The 16,088-nt window shown below is 39.1% G+C and overlaps 1 protein-coding gene across 1 annotated transcript; it reads left to right on the plus strand.

The window, feature by feature from the left end:
• Positions 1-618: 618 nt before the first annotated feature.
• On the plus strand, positions 619-9,792 carry LOC142390976 (deoxynucleoside triphosphate triphosphohydrolase SAMHD1-like). The gene is made up of 17 exons (XM_075476887.1): positions 619-778; positions 1,228-1,271; positions 1,353-1,380; positions 1,993-2,153; positions 2,398-2,513; positions 2,987-3,096; positions 5,143-5,322; positions 5,407-5,507; positions 5,707-5,815; positions 5,904-5,995; positions 6,080-6,195; positions 7,092-7,195; positions 7,793-7,837; positions 7,915-7,986; positions 8,275-8,379; positions 8,510-8,635; positions 8,960-9,792. The coding sequence occupies exons 2-17, from the start codon at positions 1,255-1,257 to the stop codon at positions 8,972-8,974; spliced, it is 1,497 nt and encodes a 498-aa protein (XP_075333002.1). The 5' UTR covers positions 619-778; positions 1,228-1,254; the 3' UTR covers positions 8,975-9,792.
• The last annotated feature ends 6,296 nt before the right edge of the window (positions 9,793-16,088 follow it).

Genomic DNA, 16,088 nt, shown 5'->3' on the forward strand with positions numbered 1-16,088 from the left:
TTCTAGAAGTAGAAGAACTCGCTCTGCTGACTGAATGAATGAGGAAATCAAATGGCGTGTGTGGCTGAAAGAGGGCGGAGACAGAAAGAAACTCAAGGTTTCTTGAATAAAACCTGGTGGGACCAGGTTAGGTTCAGAGAGTCTGTTACTACGGTAACTGACCGTGAGGTTAAGTTACCTCTCTTTGTGAAACAGGCTAGAGTTACCCCTCTTTCTCGGGGTTGAGTTACCTCCCTTTGTGAAACGGAAAACTCAGAGTTTCCCTCATTTCAGGGTTAACCAACTCAGAGTTTTCACTAAACCTGCTACGTGAAACGGACCTCTGGTCTCTTCGGCACTAAAAAAAAAAAGAGATCATCAGCATAAAAACAAATTTATTGATGCATATTATTTGATATAATACCAGTCATGATTATTTACTTTTATATAAATATACTGTGAAGGAGTTTCCTTTGAACATTTACAGAGCCACATTCCCTTTCTACATGACTTCCCTCAAACTATGTTCATATCCAAATTCCTGTCCAAAAAGACGTCACAAATTAAACTGAAAGTATTCAAGGTTATAAATCAGAGGGCAGGAACCAAATCTAATAGGTGTGGCCACAGCATAAAAGGCTGTGTGACAGTCCTGAAGTATCATACTCATACTTGTCAGATCAACGTTTAGAATTTCCGTGTTAAACTTATCACCGTTTCAACAGCTTCAACAGACTAAAGAAGACAATATTGCAGCCGCTGCCAGAGAACAACAAGGATTGCAGAGTGAAGGAGGCCTGTAAGTCCCTTAAATATAAAGGAGTTTAAGTATGGGAATATATATTATATTTAAAAATATATATATTTAGAGGTTAGTTTTCTGAATAATTAGATTGTATTCATCAGATCAGATACAGTTTGGGTGTGTGTCAAGACTGCTATAAGTAGAAAAAAAGCAAAAGAATAAATCAATAACAGTTTGATCCTTTGACTGCAAAAAAAGAAGAGAACATGATGAGAGTGAAGTCATTTTGAAATAGAGGAGAAAATCAATCTTTTTGATTAATATTCTATGGAAATAAAGTAAAAATAAATAAATAAAAAGCCATTACTTTAAAATATGATTTTTAAAAAAGGCAAATTTGAAAAAAGAGATAGCTAGATAAGCAAACAAACTCTTCAAATAACAGCTTTCATGGGTAAATATGTATTATGGGCCTAATGTGACTTGCTTTCTCTTATCTCCAGAAAATCTCTGGTGCTGACCAAAAGAAGATGGCAACTGGCGAAGAGTAAGTATTGTGGTTGAATTATGTTTAATTTGTCATTTGATTCATTTACAAATTCTCTTCTCTCCTTTTTTTCATATTTAGCCCAACCAGAAATGATCCCCCAAAAAAGGTGATATAACTTGCCTCTGATTGTACATTTTATAACTTTTTAAAAGCTACAGATATACAAAGTTAAAGAAATCAACAGACAAACGGAAAGAAAGATGCCAGGATTAGTTAAAGGGATAGTTCGCCTCTTTTGACATGAAGTTGTATGGCATCCCAAACTAGCAATATCATTCATGAACATTTTCTTACCCCCTGCTGCTTACTGTGAGTCGAGTTCCAGGTGAGTTTTGGCGTTGACAAAAGTAGTCTGGCAAGTTGGCTGGGGTTTAAAAATGAAAGCGTTTTGCTGAAGGAAAAGAAAAAAGATTACCTTCAGCATTGAATAAGAAATATATCCCACAGAGCCATAGGGAGCTGTGTTTACGAAACAATTACTGTCAAGTAAATGATGAAAGATATGATTTTAGTTTCACCCAGAGCCATTTACAGCTCTGTAATCCCTTGTACATTCATAAATTACTTTCTCATCACGCATCATGACTAAAGTTTATTATCAATCTGTTCATTTGAGTTTTGTTCCACCTTTGATTGCAAAATTATTTCAATTTTTTTTTGTGTGTGGGTAAGCACTGAAATGACTGTGTGTGATTTTTGTTTTGCCTTCTGCTGCCAGCTGTTTAATGACTCCATCCATGGCAACATTGAGTTACATCCACTTCTTGTCAAAATCATCGACACACCTCAGTTCCAAAGACTACGAAACATCAAGCAGCTTGGGGGGTGCTATTATGTTTACCCTGGAGCATCCCACAACCGCTTTGAACACTCAATTGGGTATGTTCTCATTTCATTAAAATAAAAACTGTAAAACATATAGACCGAGGAAAGATAATAGAAAAGCACCAAATGAACAAATGAAATAAATAAATAAAATAAAAACTAACGTAAACAGTGTGTGTGTGTGTGTGTGTGTGTGTGTGTGTGTGTGTGTGTGTGTGTGTGTGTGTGTGTGTGTGTGTGTGTGTGTGTGTGTGTGTGTGCATGCGGATGCATGTGTGTGCTGTATCTAATGATACAGGGTGGCGCACTTAGCAGGAGAACTCGCAAAATCTCTGAGATCAAGACAGCCAGGACTTAAAATCGATGATCGTGACATCCTCTGTGTGCAGATTGCAGGTCTTTGCCACGACCTGGGTGAGTGGAACACATCCTTTCCTCTATAGTGATTCAGCTTACATGAGAATTTACAAAGTACCCTGCTTTTCAAATTATTTCTACCTTTTCAGAGTGAAATAAACAATTAATGACCATATTTTTCTTCATTTACTCAATTCCTTGCATATCTATAAATGGCTTCCTCATTTAATTATGTACTTCCTCATCAGATATTCAATGGTTTCCTCCACACTCAGCGGTTTCTCAAGATTTTGGACATTTTTTTCTCATAATCACAATCGCATCATTACTAAAGTTTCCAATCAATTTGTTCATTTGAATTGTGTGCTACATTGAATTCAAAGGGTTTTTTTGTTAATTTTTTCAGTTAATTTTTTTTAACTCATTTCAAGTTTGGTACACTCACATAACTTTTACACAATATTCTGTTGGTCACTTTAACAGGTCATTCCAATTAACCAATTGGCTATTTCACATTTCTTCATATCTAGGACATGGACCCTTTTCTCATCTGTATGATACGATGTTTATCCCAGAAGCACTCAAAAAACCAAAGGATGACCCAAAAGACCCAAAGGACCCAAAGGATGAAAAATGGCAGGTAAGAGATGAAGTGCCACTCCAGCTGCTATTAATCCCCTAAACATTCATTTCTGTTTTTTAATAAAATATGGCCTTAACATTGCTTTGGGTATGATTCCCCACCAAAGACAAAACAGCAATAAAGTAAAGGTTCACCGATTAGCTGTTTCAAACTTCCCCATATCTAGGATATGGACCCATCCCATCAACTCGTCTGTCTCACCCACTGAGCACAAGACTCGTGCATTTTTATAGCAGATATAGCACCCACTTGAACTCAGTTTTTATCAAGACGCAGCTGGTGAACAAGAGATGCTGAATGTGACAAGATGAGAATAGAAATGTGTTGTACTCAAAATGTCTTCTGGAAAAATTACTGGAACAGTATCAGTTTTCATAATTACTTAAGAGGCCAAATTGAGATGTTTTGGGGTAAAATTTGTGAAGCACTTGTCAGGTTCTTGGTTTTTATGGTTCATACTAATTTTTATATTAATAATCTAAATTAATGTCATTTAGACTGTATTATTGATATTAATATTACTATCAATATAATTAATAATAATATTAAGTTATCAAAATAAATGGTACATATACATCTCGTCACCAACCTGAGCTGAGGGAAAAATATATTTACAAATAAATCCGTCACTTGAAATATTGATCTACTTTACTTAAATTGAAGTTCAAAAATTGAAATAGTTTTACTTAACTGCAGACGCTGAAAACATTCACTCTTAAATGTTCCACTTTTTTACATTATTGCAGCATGAAAATGTCATATTTTTGCAGAAATGATTAAAGGGTTTTAACAACTTTAAAGCAGCACTGAATGTCTGAATATCAGAATCCTGTCTAGGGCTGTCGCGATAACCGCAAAATGCAATCACCGCGGTGCTGAGAGGACCTCCGCGGTGCGTGTCCAGGCCACCGCCCACCGCACGCCCGCTTGCGCGCGCAGAACAACTCGAGAAACTAAACAAGTTTTTAAGACTGCACAGTAGATACAAAGCGACTGAAAGAACTGATACTTTTTTTTAAGCCAGCACAGTAATAATGATACATTGTATATTCCCCGCAAGGCAGGAGAAACACATTAACACAGCTTGGTGCCGCGTTTCTGTCGTCATCTTTGCATATAGGCACCGCACACGCACACACGTCTGCATGCTACTCGTTGTGGTCTCATTCTCCCTCAGCAGCTGATATTACAAGAATATGCCTACTCAGTGTCGAAGCAATAGAAGTTAAAATAAAATGCAGTGGCCTACCTTTATCTCGGCTTTACTCCTCTGCCTAGTCCGGACACTTTATGGCTTTGAATCTTTCCTTATTATCCATGTTTAACGTTGTAAATGCGACCGTCTAATATCAGCAAAAAACTAGCTTCCGCAGAACCACAGCTTGGTGTGCACATTTGCTGTTGGGAAATACCTGATCATTTCAACAAAACTGTGTAGGTGAAACTATTAAAAAAAAAAAAAAGTTTAAAAAATGTGCCGGGGTTGGTTGGTCGGCGGCAGTCTGTTAAAAAAAAACTGTATCCCGGACACGTGAGCTCAACTGCTGCGCTGATCTGCTTCGTTTTTCTCCGTCATTACTAAAAGAAATGTGCGCAGGTCTGCAACAATGTTGATATTTGCCATGTGGCACTGGCAACAATGTTGCAGAACTGGGGTATGCGCTGCTTGATCTCCGCTATGTTGGTCTGTGAGCGAGTAAATGACAGGCAAAGCAAAGTGAAATGTCAGAATCGCTGGGAAAAAGACGGATTATGCGCTCGATTTTCATCTAACATTGCATGTCGTGGAAAGTAGCCTAATGAACAAAAATGCGATATCACCGCATACCGCGCTGTTGAGCGGCTATGAGTCACCGCGGTGGGAATTCCCTCACCGCGACAGCCCTAATCCTGTCACTTAAAAAGACTGATGACGACAAAAATGCTGAGTATGTGGTGTCTGAAATGGTAAAGGTGAACATGTAAGAAATTAGATTTTCACTTGAAAGTTGTGACTATTCAGCTTCTCATATAAATATACTGATGAACGTGTGTATCCTCCAGCATGAGGATGCCTCTATACGCATGTTTGATCACCTGGTGGAAGCCAATCGTTTGCAGTCAGAGATGGAAAACGACGGGCTGGAAGAGGAAACAGACCTGATCTTCATCAAGGAGCTGATTCTAGGAAAGCCTTTGAGCACTCTGGAAAATGATGCACCAGTTTCTACGAAAGATGAACCTGTATGAGTATTCTGAAATCAATCAGTTTGATTTTTGCTACAGAGGTCTAATGTCTAATGCTCAATACTGCTGTCATCTCCACAGTGGCCATACAAAGGTCGAGCTGAGGACAAGTCTTTCCTCTATGAGATTGTGGCAAACAAGCTTAATGGGATCGATGTGGACAAATTTGACTACTTTGCCAGGTGGAGTTTGCTTAAACTAAAACAGTTACTGATGTAGAGTGAGGAACTACAACTGTATGTATTACTTCCCCAGAACAATAACAGTATCACCGTGATTACTTCTACTATAGATAAGTCTTTGAAGACTATTCAGTCTTTGAAGACTGTAGGGTAAAAGTGTTATTTTATTAATGCATTTCCTCCCTCTGTCTTGTCTCAGGGACTGTCACCACCTTGGCATGAAGAACAACTTTGACCACCTGCGGTACTTCATGTGTGTCAGGGTGTGTGAAGTGGATGGGCGGAAACACATCTGCTGCAGAGACAAGGTGTATACCCATGCTTTTTAAGCTAGGAAAAAAACAAAGAGGTTTATCTGAATGGATGTTACTTAACCAAAGGCAACAATCTTCACAGGAGGTGGACAATCTGTATGGCATGTTCCAAACCAGGAATCGTCTCCATAGAAGAGCCTACCAGCACAAAGTAAACAAGAATATAGAGATTATGTGAGTACCTAGTCTTCCCAATGTTGGTACTATGCAGTAAAATGTTCCTGAATTTTTTTTTTAAAGCTTTTGATTCCTATCCAGGATCAAGGATGCCTTCTTAAAAGCTGATTCATACATCAAGATCAGTGGATCAAACGGGGAGATGTTCACTCTCTCTACAGCCAAAAATGACATGGAGGCCTACACCAAACTGACAGGTCAGTGGATGCCAAATTTAAAGATGAATTGAACCAAGAATAGATTATTTACAAGTTTTTGGTAAGTACAAGTATCACGGCAGGTGTAAGCAGCAGGAGCTCAAGAAAGAGGCTTGACCTCAGGAACATAACGGAGCAAGCTGGACATTCAAAGTGGAATCAAATAGAGTGAGTTTAGACAGAGTGGGGCAAGAGTTGAGCCATGGATTGGACAACTTGAATCAAAGCGGTACTTTTCTGATTCTTGGCCCTCTCAATCCAGTAGGTGATAAAGGCCTTGTTATGGACAGTGTACATGAAGTATCTGGCACACCTTGTAAATAGATTAGTCATTGATATTAATTTTTTCACTGGTTCGAATAAAGTTTTAATAGTGCAAACAGACCAAGGTTTCTGTGTCTGTGTAATGAAGAAACAGTAGTGTTGAAGTGTTTGTCTGTTTGCACTATTGAATTGTATTAGAATCAGTCAGTTGAGGCCTTCTAAACTCCTGTTAGACTTGTATTTCGTGCTGAAACCCCAAAGAATCGCCCTGTTCTTGCTTGTGTTTCTCTCAGAAGGGAAGTTTCAGGCTGATAAGCTGTTGCTGGAACATTTAAACTTATTTTGTCAGCTGGATGAAAAAGGGAAAGTGTGTTCAAGCTGAACTACGCTTATGCTTAGAAGCCATGTGATTTCATGGAAGGTCGGCCTGAAATATTTGTTCTCCAGTTGTTATTGTTTTTATTTCTCACCTTATACTGTCAGTGTTTCTTTTATACCTACACCTACCCTAACAAGTTATTAGGAAACTGCTCTGCAATATAATGATACTTATATTTATACCACTAAAGAAATATTAACCTGCTCTTATGTATCCTGACCTGTCTTTCACTGTATTTTCTTTTGCTTTGAAGATCAAGTGTTTGAAAAAATACTCCATGAAGAAATTAATGGAGCTAGTGATATTCTGAAGAGGATCCTCTCTCGAAAACTGTACAAGTATCTGGGTCAAGCCAAGGTGGGTCAAACATTTGGAGGAAAAGATTTTGTTTGCGCCTGCACTAGTCATTTTTGTTCACACTGAAATTATATAATATATAATATGCTGTGAATATACTGTGTGTTGTTAAGACTTAATAAATCTTTGTACTGTTTTTTTCACTTTTCATTGAAAACCAACCAAATAAGAAAATGAAGAAAGAAAAGAAGACCCCCTTATCCTATCTGCCTACAAGTATAAGTTGCTTTGGATAAAAGCGTCTGCCAAATGCATAAACACAACACAGTTTACCTAGCTGTTTTGATATCCCAATCCCATGTCCCAACATAGGTTGTATTTAAAAAAATTAGAGTGAATCACAAACACATACATAAATTACTTAAAAACTGAGACACGTGTTTGAGTTTCACCATGAGGGAATGGCAGAAATGACAAAAGATTACATCTCAAAATTGGTTTCAAGGATTTCTTCTGTATGAAAATGTATTGCAGAATGTGGGATGCGGACTCAGTCCATATATTTAATTTGGTCATTATTGGGTAAAGTGGAAGTTGTTTATTACAATCATTAAAGTAAACATTTGAACTGAAGAAAATGTCACTTTTCTTTTAAAGAGGAATCCAGATCAACCAGGAGAGCAAAATGAAGAAATAACAGCGGTAAGAATAAGAAGAGAGTGAAGATAATAAAACAAAAATAACAATAATAGCAATAAAATAAGTGTTCCATCTCTTAGGAAGCAATTGAAACTTTGAAAACTGCGCTGACATCGGGCATCCCCGACAGGAGACAAGACTTCGAAGTTTGTGTGAGTTTTCTGTCTTACTGGCTGTACGACACTGACCTTCAAATCTTTTAATTCCCAAAAGCAATCCCAGCAGAATGATGTGATTTAGTTCATTTTTTCATGATTTAATCACAGTTGCACACTGAGGTCAAGAAATTCTCAACAATCCAAATTCCACTTGCTTGAATCCTGATCATTGCCTCTTTCTGCTATATTTAGCACGTGATGTGAAAGATGTTTCTTTACTACCACAGAGATATTATCCATTTGTAAATGTTAACAGTTTTCTTTCCAACACCTCTCTTTTAGGTTGTCCGTTTTGACTATGGGATGAGAGACATGGACCCCATCCAAAACGTCTATTTCTACACAAAGAGTGACCCGACCACAGCATCCAGGATCCCCAGAGCTCAGGTCAGAACAACAGAAAAAATGTGATGCTAGTATTTGTTGGCAGGAGCTGTTCATCACTTGTGCGTATTTCTTTGTGAGACAACCTTGGGTAAGGTTACAATTCAAATGTTAATGTCATCATTGTTGTCAGGTGTCAAGACTCCTCCCAGAACGCTTTTCTGAGAAGATCATCAGGGTCTACTGGAAAAAGCCGGATGATGACACTGCAGTCCCTAAAACACTCTTTGAAGGCTGGTGTGAGAGCAAAGGCTTTACGGTAATATTTGGGCTAAAGTTGTTAAATACAGTAAAGGAGTTAGTTGTACTTAGGCTAGAATTTAGATTCAACAGAAATGCTTTAGTGACTTAGAAGCAATATTGTAAAAAGAACAGGCAGAGAGCAGTTTCACATTTCAGATCTGATAAAATATCTGTTTTTTTCCAAGCCAACAGTTCAAAAACACAAAATGATCTATTTACTCTTAGACAAAGCAACAGCAAATATTAGCAGCGACAGTGAAGTCTTTCCCTGCTGAATCTCTCAATGGACACTTTTTGCTTCTACTTATGTATTTTTTTTTTTTCGCTGTCTTTATTTCAGCACACAATGGAGTGACGCATTGAAAATGGTGATGAAGCAAAAGATGGCACAAGAAGATTAAAAGGAAAGGAAACAATCAGCTGCTCTGTGGTGAATTTTAATGAAAAGGTTTAGCAGACTATAGTGACCAACACCATGTATGTCCAGAAAGAAATGATGACACAAGTGTGTAACGAATTAATTGTTTCATATTCAGGCTGTGTTATATGTAATCTGCATATGTATTTAGGGTTAACTAGGGTTAGGCTTCCATGTTTCTTTCTCAAGAAGTAAATGAAACCTGCAAACTAAAAGACAGCTGACTGTGGAAGCTGTAAACCACAGTAAAAGTCTGTCATTTACTGATTTTATGGGTTTTTATGGTGTGTTTGGCTGTTATGAATATTGAGTGGATTTTGTTTTCTTATCATAATTATAATCCTAATTATGTTAGTTAGTAAGGAAGGTTAGTCCATCTGGTTACTGGTAGAATCATTTATGTTGGTGGTTTGGTTTTGAATATTCTGCATTTTTATCTGTTTCTTGGGAAACATGTTGAATCAATATAAAATCATTTGGAATAGATCATTTATAGGTACGACAATTACACAAAATATACGATTCATTTTCATGTAGTCTCAGTAAATAACTCAAACTTGCTGTTAGGTGGTTGTGGCAAAGACAGAGATGGTGTGTTGTGGTGTTGTGTTGATTGTGTGAACATTCATTATATTCTTGTATGTATTGGGTCTGTTAATGGGAGCCGAGCAAAGGTTAACAGAAGTGTGTTCCTGTTTAGATGGTTTGTGAACATATTCCAAGGTGTCCATTTTAAATAAAGTTCTTTTTCTCTCTGTTTTGCATCTTTGTGGAGTTGAACTTTGCCAAAGGGTAAATTGTAATTCAGCATAAATACTGCTTATATGAAATTACCTCAGATCATTCGCATACCAATTTTAACTACATTACGCCCTTGTTGTTCTACTTTTCATATGATTTATTTCTTTAGAAATCATTTAACTCTGTGTAAGTGTTTTATTAATTCTATGAAACAATATACCAACGTAATAATTCCCTCATTCATATTAGGGAAGAGTGATAAAATAAATGTACTACCTTTACTACTTCTAAAGTTTAAATTCTTATCAGTCATGCAGCCCCATCAGGTACTGCTGTCATTCCTTCTGCAGCAGGACAGCCACACATAACATGCATGGAGAAGAGGAGTCCTGGAGCAGATAGCCTGACCCTCACAGAGCCCTGAGGCAAACATCATGTAGTCAGTCTGGAGCAACATGAAAAAGAAGAAAATTAAATAAAAAAATTAATAAAAATTAATAAATTAAAACTGTAAATTTCTCCAATATGAGCAGGCAAATACCGGCATGTTCCGTCAGAAAGTGTGTGCAGGTGTAGGACTTGGAGAAGAGCTGTATTTTCAGAGACAGTAAAACACAAGTCATGTAAAAAAAAAAAATGCCGAAAAAAATGCAGCTTACCATTTAGTACCCATGGACTTTCTTGGTATTATCATGACAATGTGGGCCATCTGTTATATCTGCATTGTCAGTCTGTCAGGTGGTTCTTACCAGTGTGGGTATACTGTGCGACTGCTATGTGATGATCCCCCATCACACAAAATCAGGATTCATCCTGCTTCAACTCACTGTCTTGTTAACTTAGCCGGTGAGTGTACAAGCAGAACAGATAGAGCCAGAGAGTCATGGATGACCATCCATTTCCATCATCTCTGATTTTGCTTGTAGTTTGCTCCTTACCTCGGTCACTGTGCTTTGTTATCAGACCCAGACTCTTTATTTTAGCTAAACTACACTGTTTGACTTTGTGGACAGATGAATGATTATATTTATCCTGTTGCAGAGACTCTAACTTTTCCCACACAGTTTGTTAAAAAAAAAAATCCCCACATTTTAATAAAAAGGGTTTCACTTCAGTCATTCAACGTTATCTTTCAGCTTTTTTTCCCTTCTGTTAACTGCTTATCATGTTATTTTCTGGTAGGGACCGGTGTCTGTGCTGGGGTCCGTTTCACGTAGCAGGTTCAACCAACTCTGAGTCTATTCCTGATCTCTGAGTTGATCTACTCTGAGATAGAAAACTCTTGAGTTTTCGGTTCCAGAAACGCTGATTTGAGTGAGGTTAATCAACTCTGAGTAAGTTCACCTTGAGTTTGGCGAGTGCACCACAACTTTAAAAAGCCAGCATCAATGGAGCCCCGATTCAACGAGTCACCATGGTAACGGGGAAGAGGAGGGGCTACGTTTTTCACCAACCTCGAATTGGAAATCTTAATGCGCTCATACGAGTTTCAATACGTTTTTAGAAATAAGTGCAACACCGCTGCAGCAGCAAAAGTGTAAGTTTAAATGTAGTCCTTAGCAATCCCAATAATATTACAGGGAAACTGCTTGAATGGTAGCCCATTCATTTATTTCATTTAGGTGCAATCCCGCAGGGGAGAAGCGCTCTTGGCAGCAGTTTAAGATGAAATATAAAAACATTGTTCAAACAGGTGAGACCTCGGCATGGCGGTACCTCATTTTGATCATGTTTTACACTGTAAAATGAATATTAAGTGGCTATTTGACTGTGCAGTTATTTTATTCCCAACATAATGCTGTTTTCACACACATAAACTATGTCTTCTCATCTATACCATCCATCCATCCATCCATCCATTATCTATAATATACCGCTGAATCCGTCAGTCGGGTCGCAGGGGGGGTTGGAGCCTTTCCCAGCGGTCAATGGGCAAGAGGCGGGGCAGGGCCGTATTAAGTCAATGTGTTGCCCCTGGGCACTAAACCTCAAGTGCCCCTAGGCTACATTTTCAAACGTATTCATTCAAAATCAGTAACAATTAAAGCAGCATCCATCTATATACAGTATGTAGGATTATTCAAATATCTCCATTTAAAACCAATCAATTCAATTCAGTATCAATCCAAACAGCATCCATATATTCACAGATTCAAAATGTGTATCAATTTGAAGAGCATTTGTCTATATTGAAATATATTATCAATTCAAAGAGCATCCACCTATGCAGCACTAACAACACTCCTATTATCCGGGGGGACGTCATTGCCACAGCCGTCCCAGAGCACCATAAGTTGTCTCCCCGGAATGCCAAACCACGCACACTTAAAAACTTAATCATGGTGCTTGCTCTTTTTCCAAATCAAAATTCCAGACTTTTTCCAGACTTTTTTAAAACTGATACTTTTTTTCCCCAGGACCTTAACTTTATGTACTTGTAACTTGTGTGCCTACTGCCTACTTCAGATTGTACCAACTGTGTTTATAAGAAATGTTCATTTTCATAGGCTAGTATTCAATGAACAAATGCATTATTCACAGTAAATTGTGCTTTTACTGATGAAAACGTTTCAAAACATGAAAATCACAAGTACATGAATTTCACATCAAACAAGTGTCACAAAAACTATCTATAAAAATGAATGGATGGATGAATGTATGTAGAATTCAGTCTCTTCACTCACATCTCATCCCATTAGACTAATACAGTAAGTGACCAGTTAGTAAAATTATAGTTTTATTGCCTACCTTCCTATTTCTCATTTCAAAATGCCTTTGAGCATACTGTAACATTCTACCATACATTTATTTTCCATACTTTATTAAGACTTTCACACAAAATCCAAGACTTTTCAAGGTCTGGAAAACAGTGCTTCAAAATTCCATACTTATTAAGACTTTCAAGACTTGCGCAAGCACCCTGTTCATCACGGCCACGATGCGTCGCAACACCTCTCTCCAATACTTCCAATGAGAACAACATCAACCGTACACGCATTCCGTGACCTCCTGAGAAGTGCGAGCAGACACTCGCGGTGGCTTGCGCTCTTCTCGTGGGCTGTGACTCTGTCCGGGTGTTTCCAGTCACTGTACCCCTCGGTGAAAGCATTTTGCTGCCCGGCCAGGCATTTACACGCAAAACAATACACCATGCCGGTTGAAGGGGAATATATTAGCCAATCTCTAGACACTGACTGTTTGTTCGGCAGCTGGCATTGGAAGAGATCATTTGTAAGAAACCTGGTTATCTTACCGTCGTTTCGTGCTGATGCTGCATATTTAGCCGCCCGGTTGTGGTAGATGGTGGGACTGTTAGCAATACAGCGGCGGAGCTTGAGGGGGTGCAAGCGGTGCCCCCGCCCCCCCCTACGGGGCCCGGGCCGGCGGCGGACCTGGCCGATATTTAGAAATTATGCTACATCAAGCCCTGCCGCTGCTCCACACGCTGCCTGCTGCCATTCTACTGAAGGGCTATCAAAGATCCTTTACCCGCGAGATGACTCACTACGAACAGTTTCCGTGGAGCAGCCCGGACAAAGATCTCATATTTTACAGAGGTCTCACTCTGATGTGCCGACAGATGTCTCTTTATTTTGAGTTTTTGTGGGCGGGTCAGAGCGTGTTTCTCGACATGATGCGCTTTTTGTGTTAAGGCACAGATATAGAGATATTATAAAAGGCCTCGTAAAAATATCTCTGACAAGTGACAAAACAGATGAGCGTGGTGAAGCAATTGCGCTCAAGAATGCCATAAGCAAATTTTCTTTCATATTTTTGTTCAACATGCAAACCAAGATTCTTGAATGTATAAACGTTGCCTCACAGTTACTGCAAGCTAGGGACGCGGATATTCTGAAAGCATCTACTCTTCTGCAAAATGCCATCAGTGTTTTGATGGAGTAAAACTAACCCAAAATTACGTAGTTGCTCTCCGTGGCGTTGAAGCTTTTAAAGGATAAGACCGGTTTTTTGACATTGGGCCCTTGATTTCACATTATAACATGATGTTCTACTCACCCCTGCTTGTTGTTGGTCATTTGGAGCTGTTCCGAAGATATTCACGAGGCGTCTGGCTGCTCTCTTGAGATATTCGGCCATGAAACGGTTTCCTATGGGCAAGCTTATACAGGCACAAACTATGCTGTTTATAATTTATTAATTACTCTACACTAGCACTGATAACGTGGAGGTGCGTCGCTTACTTAAAAAAATCCGGGTTACTAATTTAGAATTTTAGCCGAATGAATAAATAGGCAGCAGGTCTGTGGGCTGTCTGAGGCAGTAGCACGACGAGGACGTCAGTAACACCCACTTTACGACAAAAAATCAAAATTACAGTAACCCGGATTTTTTTAAGTAAGCGACGCACCTCCACGTTATCAGTGCTAGTGTACAGTAATTAATAAATTATAAACAGCATAGTTTGTGCCTGTATAAGCTTGCCCATAGGAAACCGTTTCATGGCCGAATATCTCAAGAGAGCAGCCAGACGCCTCGCGAATATCTTCGGAACAGCTCCAAATGACCAACAACAAGCAGGGGTGAGTAGAACATCATGTTATAATGTGAAATCAAGGGCCCAAAGTCAAAAAACCGGTCTTATCCTTTAAGACCCGCTGTTGCGGCAATGTGTATGTTGTAAAATTATGTTATGGTGAGTTTCATAAAGGGCCCGGTCATCTGCCCCGCCCCCGGGCCCGGCTCTGACTTGTTCCGCCACTGTAGCAATAGCCAGCTGGTTGTCAGCAGTTGTCGATGTTTTTATAAAGAAACGATCTAACACTGGAACATTTTTAATTGCCGCTAAACGCCTGGAGTCTTTTTATTTTTCTCTTCGCACAACCACTCAATTGATGTCTATCCATTTATTTTTATTTTTACCGCGTTTTTTAAAAAACATGATGCATTTCACCATAAGTGGAATGGCTCAACTGACAGGTTGAGGGAGGGGGGTTAATGTTCACATTAGGCCACTATTGCTCAGAATTATGATATATCGTTGCTGTTCTTATCACATTAGTTTTAAGAATGAATTTTATATGAATATTTATGTCAAGTGTAATCATTTTAAGTGTACAAACATTCATGAAAAAACTATTTTTAAAGTTTGTCGTGTGGTGCCCCCCCACTGGCTGTGAATGGTTGGTGCCCCTGGGCACTGTGCCGCAGGCCCATTTAGTTAATCCGGACTTGAGGCGGGGTACACCCTGGACAGGCCGCCAGTCCATCACAGGGCCACATAGAGACAAACGAGACAAACAACCATACACACTCACAGTCACTCCGAAGGACAATTTAGAGTCATCATCTATATCATGTTCTGTTAAATAATTAAGCTAACACAGACTTCTACTGAGCCAACAGAAAGAAGGCAGATGCCCGTAAAACGGGTGGTGGCCACCACCTCTAACGGGAGGGCAGTGGCTGAGGGAATCCCCGGAGGGAGTCCACCCCCAAGACACGAGTGCCTTTATAAAATATAATAGGCCTATATATGTCTTTTTTAAGCCTATTCATACAAATATTTATTTGTCTTTTATGTCTTTTTTTTTCTTTTGTCCCAACACATTCTGATGGTGCCGCTCAAAAAGATAATTGTCTGTAAATGCAAAAATCTATGCGCGGTCTGATAACCATCTCCGACGAATATTTATTTCTCTGCGCAATAATGCTGCACCTTCATCCACGGGATCGTTGTCAAAAGGACATGTTGGTGAAAAAAGTTGCCTCCTACTGTGCCTAATGACTTATAGAAGTAGAAGAACTCGCTCTGCTGACTGAATGAATGAGGAAATCAAATGGCGTGTGTGGCTGAAAGAGGGCGGAGACAGAAAGAAACTCGAGGTTTCTTGAATAAAACCTGGTCCCGACCAGGTTAGGTTCAGAGAGTCTGTTACTCCGGTAACTGACCGTGAGGTTAAGTTACCTCTCTTTGTGAAACAGGCTAGAGTTACCCCTCTTTCTCGGGGTTGAGTTACCTCCCTTTGTGAAACGGAAAACTCAGGGTTTCCCTCATTTCAGGGTTAACCAACTCAGAGTTTTCACTAAACCTGCTACCTGAAACGGACCTCTGGTCTCTTTCTGGCCATTATTGACTAACTTAAAAAAACTATTTGAGTATGTTGATAGAAATCAACCTTTTAAAAAAGCCGCCCTTACAGGCTTTGCGATGACGGGTTACATTATGTAACGCTGTCAGAGCTCCAGTTTCTGCTGCATTCGAAGACAACAGTGAAATTGGGGTTTCCGAATACTCGCCAGTAGAAATCAACGAAACCAATCCGATCGCAACGTCGATAAATCTTGATAT

This window comes from Odontesthes bonariensis, chromosome 10 (assembly GCF_027942865.1).
Source record: "Odontesthes bonariensis isolate fOdoBon6 chromosome 10, fOdoBon6.hap1, whole genome shotgun sequence".
NCBI lineage: Eukaryota > Metazoa > Chordata > Actinopteri > Atheriniformes > Atherinopsidae > Odontesthes > Odontesthes bonariensis.

Coding starts and splice junctions, on each gene's coding strand:
- LOC142390976 (XM_075476887.1), top strand. Junction 5,996..6,079: donor AACAAGAATATAGAGATTAT/GTGAGTACCTAG, acceptor ATTCCTATCCAG/GATCAAGGATGCCTTCTTAA. Junction 8,380..8,509: donor CCAGGATCCCCAGAGCTCAG/GTCAGAACAACA, acceptor CATTGTTGTCAG/GTGTCAAGACTCCTCCCAGA.